We start from the raw sequence: 8335 nt of genomic DNA, 5'->3' as shown, positions 1-8335 counted from the left end.
GGCGTGCGCCCTATGGCAAAAACCCCTCCAAAAAAAAAAAAAAGGCGTAGCAGTCCTTATGATTCCGGGTCCGCCTGTGGAAGCTTAGGTGGCCTCAGCTCGCACTAGGTAGCCATACCCAGCTGCCTGTAGTGACATGCCCCTTCCCTGTGCTAGGCTTCCTGGCCGTCCCTGCATCCTGGGATCACCTGGCACTGCCCTCTCTCTGGGAACCTCTCTGCTTCTGGCACTGGCCACCCCACTTGCCTGGAGGACCAGAAAGAAACCTAGCATCCTAGAGGCACTTTTAGGGGCCCTGCTCTTTGGGAACTAGTGGACTTGGGGGGGGTAGGAAGTGGAGACACTCAATGATAGCACTGAATGGGGGAGCCTATGAGGGCCATGCACATGGGGCTGCTCTGGGCCCCTGGTGAGGGTGCTTGTCTCCAGCAGGATTGTCTTATTTTTAATGAATTATTTTATTTAACTTTATTTATTTTTAATTTGACCTGAGAGGGGGTGGGGAGAGAGAGAGAGAAAGAAAGGGAGTAAGCATGCCACCAGGTCCAGGACTTGAACTGCAATCAGCCATGTGGGAGTCCAGCGCCCTTAGTGCCCTTAACCACCACACCACCTGCTGACCCCCTCCAGCAGAATTATGAGGTCTCCATGCCGGAGGGCTGAGTCCCCAAGACAGCTATTGACCACACTGGACTGACTTGTGGGGACCCGCTGACAGTGACAGCACCTGCCCTCCTCTCTTTGCTGTCCCCTCTCTTTAGGAACCAGCTTCAGGCCATGCCTGGGATTCGGGACTGCCAGCTCTGTCAGTGGGATGGGGTGGGGAGCTTGCAGAGGTAAAGCTGGACTGGCGGAGGGCACCTCTCGTTCTGGGGACTGTGGCCCTTGCGCTCCACATGGATCGTTTTCTCTGGTTTATTTTTCTATCTTGATTTTTTAAATTACCCACGTGTCCTTATGCTGCCATGTGGGGCCTCTGTCTGGTAGCTGGCTTCCCTTTGCCTGTGTTCAGCTGAGCTCTGAATGGCAGTGTTGCATTTTGGGTTGTGGATTCATCTCCTCCTTGATCCCCTTCCATTGTCCCCAAACCCCACCCCAGAAGCTGCCTTCCCATTGTTAACATGGCGTGAGGGAGCAACTCTTGGCTCTTACTTCATCGTTACGTGGTGTGTTCTGTGATGTCTTGTAATATCCCTGGCTGTCGGCATAGCTCTGGCCACACTTGTCTCTTCAGGTGACAGATAAGGCTCTTTAATGGGGTGTGTGGGTGTTTTCTCAGCACAGAGGACCCTTGAGTGAGGTTTGGAGTAAACTCAGTGACACATACGGAAAAGTACTGGGTGAAGGGGCCATAGGGATGGCCATGGGGGGCTCACTGGGAGCTTGGAGGGGCCTAGAAGGGGAGAGGGCAGTGGGGGCAGGAGTCGTGAGTGTCCAGCCGGGCAGACATGAGCGTGCCCTGGACTTCCGGGTGCTGGTGGGGGCTCACTTCTGCCTGGTCCCCTAGGTCACAGCCGAGCAGACGAGGACTGTGCGGAAGAACGGGCCAGGCACAGGGAGGAGCGGCTGCTTGGGGGGCGGCTGGACCGGGACCAGGAGAAGCTGCTCAGGTGAGGGCTTGGGGACAGCCCAGTGGCCTGAGCAGGGTCTGGAAACCCTGGTGGGGGTAAGGGGTGACTGGAGGATTCCAGACTGGCATGGCCCCCTTGACCATGGCCACCGTGTTCTCAGAGCTGGAGCCGCCTGGTCTAGGACTTTGGTCCTCTGTGTTGGGCTGGCGCCCCCCTGGGCCGGGTGACCTCTTCAGCCCCCCATTGTTCTGAGCTGGAGCACTCCCTTCTCTGTGGTGGTGGTTCTGATATGGCTGGTGTCTACCAGTTACTGGCTCGGTGCTTTCCCTCCCGTCCCCTGGGCTGTCTGGGCTATTACTGATGCCTATTTCCCCTTCCAGAGAAAGCAAGGAGCTGGCTGACCTGGCCCGCCTGCACCCCACCAGCTGTGCCCCTAATGGCCTGAACCCCAACCTCATGGTGACTGGGGGCCCGGCGCTGACGGGCTCTGGTCGCTGGTCTGCTGACCCCGCGGCTCACTTGGCCACACACCCTTGGCTGCCCCGGTCGGGCAGCACATCCATGTGGCTTGCCGGACACCCCTACGGTGAGTGTGGGCGAGCAGACTTCTCCCCTTATCTGAGGGGGCAGGGTGGTGAGGGGGTGGCCAGGTATTGTGGTGGACACTCAGAGCTGGCTCCTGCCTTGCTGGGGCTCGGGAGGGTCAGGCTGCTTCTCCTCATGCTTCAGCTCCTGAGTTCGCCCAGAGGCTTTGGGTTATAATGGCTCCTGCCTATGGGATTCCTCTGCTGCTCATCTGGGGAAAGTGTCCAGTGGCTCTGTGGATGTGTCAGAGCTACTCACTCCCCTTGCTCCCTCCTGGAGGCCCTGGGGGGGGGCACACTGGGCTAGACCCAGACGTAGGTGCTGGGCCTGAGGCTGCCCTTGGGGAAACGGTCTGGGCTGACATGGCCCGGGTTTGTCCTCCTAGGCCTGGGCGCACCCTCTCTGCACCAGGGCATGGCACCTGCATTCCCACCCGGCCTGGGAGGCTCCCTGCCTTCGACCTACCAATTTGTCAGAGACCCCCAGTCGGGTCAGCTGGTGGTCATTCCCAGCGACCACCTGCCTCACTTTGGTAAGTGGACACCCTGTGGTGGTCAGGGGCTGTAGCTGGCCTTGCCCAGCCAGACTGTTCCTAATGCCCAGGGCTTCCCGTTGTGGGGAGGTGACCCAGCAGAATGGGGGTGGAAGGCAGATGGGTCCAGAAAGAACATTTGGACACCACTGGTTTCCAAGGGGCCCTTGTTGTGATGAATAAGAAACCCTATGAAGAGAGCCCCAGAAGGCTCCTTGGCCTAGTGGTTGAGGAAGCCGAATCTTACATGCTGATCACATGGCTCAAGTCCTGGCTTCAGCCACTTGGAGAACATGTTGGACATACGTACATGCATATCCCAAATCCTGACATGATAGAGAAATGGAGAAGGGAGAGCCCCACTGGGGGGTGCTTTCTACCTCTCCCTTTCTCTGTCTCTGGTGACACATATACCTGCAAATTAAAAAAGGGGGATCCACATAAGCAAGGCAGTCCTGGGTGAGGATTTGGGGCTCTCTACAAGGCATCCCTATCTCTTTGGGAATCCACTTTGTAGACCAGTGGATATAGTGGGGGATCCAGCATTCAAGTCCCCACGGTGGCCCTAGTTCAAGTCTGTACATTGGCAAGTCACAGCTGTGGCCCCAGGGACATCCTACCTGGGTTGTGGACTGGGCCTGTGTTCCCTGGGCCTAGGAGGTGTGTCCTGGCTTCTTGGTCCGAGGAGGTAACCAGGGCCCAGCAGGGGCACACCGCTGTGTGGACACCCCCTTTCTGGGCCTTAGCATCTCATCTGTGCAGTGGGATAGTGGGGTTTGGGAGAGGTGGTATGGTGTCAGGCCACAGGTTGCCCACACTCACCGTAGGGGTGTCCGGCTCCCTGTCTGTCTTCCTCCCTCCCCTAGCGGAGCTGATGGAGCGGGCCACCGTGCCACCCCTCTGGCCAGCCCTGTACCCACCCGGCCGCAGCCCCCTGCACCATGCCCAGCAGCTGCAGCTCTTCTCTCAGCAGCACTTCCTGCGGCAGCAGGAGTTGTTGTACCTGCAGCAGCAAGCGGCTCAGGCCCTGGAACTGCAGAGGAGCGCCCAGCTGGTGGTGAGTTGGGGCATGTGGCGGAGACCCCTCCCCAAACCCCCGTTGGTGGTGGACAGACAGATCTGCAGTGAGTAAAAACTTGCCACAAGGGAGTGTATACCAGAGAGGTGGTGGTCAGGGAGTGCTCCTGGAGGAGACGTCAGATTGCTGAAGGAATCAGCACGGAGGAACCCTCCAGGCAGTGGGAACATGTGAGCAAAGATCCAGGTGGGGATGATGGGGCCTTGCGGGGTGCAGGATGCAGGGAGCAGGGGAGAAACCAAGGCAAAGAGGTGGCGTGTGAGCTGTGGAAGTTTGGTTTGGATGCCAAAGGCAGCTTTGTGGGCCCCCACTGTCACCGGGACCCAGCCTGGCCTCCTCTCTCGACGTGGCCTCTCGGAGCAGCATGGGAGCATGGGTGGCCTAGATGGCTGTCTGCATGATGGCCTGGACTCCCATCCTGGTCAGGGCCAGCCTCCAGGTACTGGGTTGCTTGGACCCATGAACTAGGAGACGTGAAGGGACCCTGCATTGGCTGGACTTCCTGAAGTCCTATCCTCTTGTCTCCTAGAAATGTTCTGGGATGTCTGTCCTTGGCTTGGCCTTGTCCCCTCCTGTATGCCATGGCCACTCTGGAGCAGTCGGCCTGGTGTGGCATGTGGCCAGTAGGCCTGGATGTGTGCCCTTGGAGAGTGATCTCCCTTCTCTGAGCTCCAGAAAGTGAGATGCTAGTAATTCCCAGTCACTGGATTGTTAACTGCAGCTTAGCAGTCAGGAGAGTGGCTAGTCCTTGGAGCATTTCTTCCTGGGTGTTTTGTGTGCTAACTGCCTGGCCCATAAGCCTTGGCCTTGCTGACCCAACTCCCTCCTTCCCATTTCCTGTCAAAGGCAGGGACAGGCCCCTCTGTACCCTTTGAGGCGGTTTGATACTGAAGTACAACCCTCTGCAGGCTCGCTGTCTTACCTCTGTGAAGGTGCCTGGGCGTGGGGCAGCTCCTCCAGGACCCTCATGCCTCTGCCTGGCTTGACTATGCCTGCTCTGCAGGGCTAAGGTCTGAATGGAGTTCCTCCACCAGTCTCCTCTGCTAAAGCTTCCAGCTCTGTGCCCACCTCCTGCTCTGCCTTTTGGGGTTCCGCATGGAGCGCTGTCCTTGTTACACGTGTGCCATGACGGAATGTCCCTCTCAGGCCAGGGAGGGGGTGGGCAGCCTCAACTCCAGACCCTGCCTGGGGTTCTCCGCAGGCTGGAGGTCTCTGGGGATAAGGTAGGTGCTGGGTGGTGGTGCTGATCCTGCCTGCCCTCCTCCTCCCCAGCAGGAGAGGCTGAAGGCGCAGGAGCACCGAGTGGAGATGGAGGAGAAGGTGAGCAAGCGGAGCCTGGAGGCCACGAGCAAGGCCAGCCTGGCCGCTGCAGGTCCCGGACTGTTACCGCGGAAGCCCCCGGGCCTATCTGCTGGCCCTGTGGGAACCTATGGCAAGACCATGAGCCCACCACCATCTCCTCGGGCTTCTCCTGTGACTGCACTCAAGGCCAAGGTCATCCAGAAGCTGGAGGACGTGTCTAAGCCATCTACCTATGCCTACCCTGCCACGCCTAGCTCCCACCCCACCAGCCCGCCACCGGCCTCTCCACCGCCCACCCCTGGCATCGCTCGCAAGGAGGAGGCTCCTGAGAATGTTGTAGAAAAGAAAGACTTGGAATTGGAGAAGGAAACCCCCAGCCCCTTCCAGGCCTTGTTCTCAGGTAGGAATGTGGCTGAGACCCCTGTGGCTGCTTGCTGCCTCACCTCAGTTTTGCCTAACTTCAGTCAGCTCTGGGTGGTGGAAAGAGCCTCCGTCTGTTCGTTTGCTCGCCATTCATGGATGCATTCATTCTTTCCTTGATTCTGTCTCTATTGAGCACCTCTTTTGTCGTGGGCCCCCTGCCAGACTCTGGAGTGAGTGCACGAGCACACAGACAGTCTCCCGCTAGCCCTCTTCAGCAGTAGCGTCACAGAAACTGGGTGTGGTGTTAGAACCTACTGCAGGAGTCATTGGGAGAGCTGAACCAAGCCAGACCCCTGAGATACCAAGCATGTAGTCCGTGCTGAGTCATCACGTGGGTAACGACAGAACACAGGTGCCTGTTCTGGGCAGTGTCCCCACCCCCACATGCTGAATGCATGCACACACTTCCTCTGTCCTCCATTAGCAGGGACCTGCCTGTGGCTGTGGGGGCCAGGACTTGCGTTCTTCCTCCCTGGGAGCGATTAAGAGCACACTTGTTTGGAATTGGCACCGGGGTTGTGGGAGATTCGGTGTAATGCTGGTGTCACGTGGCTGGTCCACAGTGGTGCTCCAGGCCCCTCTCCCCACCTTGTCAGGCCTTCTGTAAGTACTACTACTCGCCCAGTTCTGTACTGAGCCTGGGAATGCTGTCCAGGACCAGCCACACACACCCTCGCTCTCAGGGAGATTGTGCTGGGGGTGTGTGGGGGAACAGAACCATATTGCCGTTTTGAACAACTGCTCTAATAGGGAGGGGTGGCACGTTCCTGTGGGCGGGAGGCCACAGACGACACAGGCTGGGTGAGTTACTAAGATTTGCATGTGGCCCTGCCTTATCCCTGGTGCTTAGGGGTGGGTGACTATAGTTTTTGCCTTTGAGACTACAAGACCCTGGGGACAGGATGGTGGCTGATTTTTCTGTCTGTGATCCACACACGCAGAGAGGCCCTGGGATTTTTCAGATCTTTTCTAGAAGACTTCCAGGCCTGCAGCTAGTCCAACAGAGGTGGCTGTGTCCTGCGTCTCTTTCCTGGGCGGTGGGCTGGTAAGGCATGGAGAAGTCAGCTCCCCATGGCCTGTGCTGACCCCCACTTTGTGTTCTTGGCAGATATCCCACCTCGGTACCCGTATCAAGCCCTCACATCACACTATGGGAGGCCCTACCCGTTCCTGCTGCAGCCCACAGCAGCTGCTGACGCAGATGGCCTGGCCCCTGACGTGCCGCTGCCAGCAGATGGGCCCGAGCGCCTGGCGCTCTCACCTGAGGATAAACCCATCCGCTTGTCACCCTCCAAGATCCCAGAGCCATTGCGTGAGAGCCCAGAGGAAGAACCACTGGCTGAGAGGGAGGTGAAAGCAGAGGTGGAGGACATGGACGAAGGTCCTACGGAGCTGCCACCACTGGAGTCACCCCTGGCACTACCCGCTGCGGAAGCCATGGCAGCCCCAAGCCCGGCAGGCGGCTGTGGAGGTGGCCTGCTGGAGGCCCAGGCACTGAGCACTGCCAGTCAGGGGTGCACAGAGCCCTCTGAGTGCCCAGACTTTGTGGAGGGGGCGGACACGAGGGTGGACTCACCAGGCCGGACAGAATCCCACACAGCCGCCCTGGACCTGGGGGCACGGCTGACGCCTGAGACACTAGTTGAGGCAAAGGAGGAGCCAGTAGAGGTGCCTCTTGACATGCCTATGGAGGTGCCCCCAGCGGAGGCAGTACCTGAGGAAGGTGTGGCTCAGGCGACTCCGAGTGAGCCCCGGCCCTGCCTAGAATTGTCAGACTGTGACGTGCCAGTTGGGGAGGGACAGTGCCCCAGTCTGGAGGCCCAGGAGGCCACACCTGTGCCCAGCAGCACCTGCTACCTGGAAGAGGCCAGCTCTGAACAGTTCCTGCCTGGCCTGGAGGACCCGCTGGCTGGCATGAATGCCCTGGCAGCTGCTGCTGAGCTGCCCCAGGCCAGGCCTCTGCCCTCCCCGGGGCCTGGAGCCCAGGCCTTGGAGAAGCTGGAAGCAGCCCAGAGCCTTGTCCTGGAGCAGAGCTTCATGCATGGCATCACCCTGCTGAGTGAGATAGCCGAGCTGGAGCTGGAGAGGAGGAGCCAAGAGATGGGAGGTAAGAGTGCTGGCCAGTGGGTTCTGTGGGATGTGTTTGTTTAATTTAATTTTTATATTTGTTAATTTTGAAAACCTGGAATATGGTTTATTCATATTTATGTTTATTACTCAGAAAATTGTAACATAAACATACCAAAAGGTAGCATCTTGACTATTTTTAGCATCCAGTTGAGTAGTCAGTATATTTACATTATTGTCGAACTAACTTGTGGGTTTCCTGGTGGTAAAATTTTTCCTCATCTATGAATGGTTCACTTTGTCTTAGCAGGATTCTTTGGATTATAAGGGATAGGAATTTACAGTGGGTTAGAGTGGGTCAGCCTGTGGCATGGTGGTTAAGGCAGCTGAATCCTGCATGATTGACTGTGAGGTTCAAGTCCCAGACCTGGTGCTTGAGAAACACACTGGCATATGTGTGTGCATGCCCAAGATCCCCAAAAGAGAAAGAGATGGATGACATTGGATTGTGGCATGACCGTTCCCCATGGGGGCTTTTTCACTTTCTCTCTCAAGTGCATGCGCACACTCTCTCCTGTGAGCACATGTGCCCTCTGGCAAATTCTTAAAAAATAAAATGGCTTAGAACAAGGCGACTGGGGCTTTATTGGCTGATAGAACCAAAGTCCAGCAGTAATTAGATAACTTCAGGTATGGCTGGACCCAGGCAACCAAAGTAATCATCAGGAGTTTCTCTTTTCCTGTGTACTCCCTTTCGCCGTCTGTGTCCACTCCCAC

At 57.5% G+C, this 8335-nt stretch overlaps 1 protein-coding gene across 1 annotated transcript in view; it reads left to right on the top strand.

The window, feature by feature from the left end:
* The window catches only part of TNRC18 (trinucleotide repeat containing 18), a 109093-nt gene that overhangs the window by 38161 nt on the left and 62597 nt on the right, over nucleotides 1-8335 (top strand). Inside the window, exons 6-11 of the mRNA XM_027770010.1 lie at nucleotides 1508-1610; nucleotides 1952-2157; nucleotides 2542-2688; nucleotides 3555-3745; nucleotides 5039-5468; nucleotides 6600-7598. Coding sequence (XP_027625811.1) covers nucleotides 1508-1610; nucleotides 1952-2157; nucleotides 2542-2688; nucleotides 3555-3745; nucleotides 5039-5468; nucleotides 6600-7598 — 2076 coding nt within the window. The remainder of the gene's footprint in view (nucleotides 1-1507; nucleotides 1611-1951; nucleotides 2158-2541; nucleotides 2689-3554; nucleotides 3746-5038; nucleotides 5469-6599; nucleotides 7599-8335) is intronic.

Source organism: Tupaia chinensis, unplaced genomic scaffold (genome assembly GCF_000334495.1).
Source record: "Tupaia chinensis unplaced genomic scaffold, TupChi_1.0 Scaffold000101_1, whole genome shotgun sequence".
NCBI classification, from domain to species: domain Eukaryota; kingdom Metazoa; phylum Chordata; class Mammalia; order Scandentia; family Tupaiidae; genus Tupaia; species Tupaia belangeri.
The sequence above is the reverse complement of the archived record's forward strand: the minus strand, read 5'-3'. Positions and strand labels throughout refer to the sequence as shown.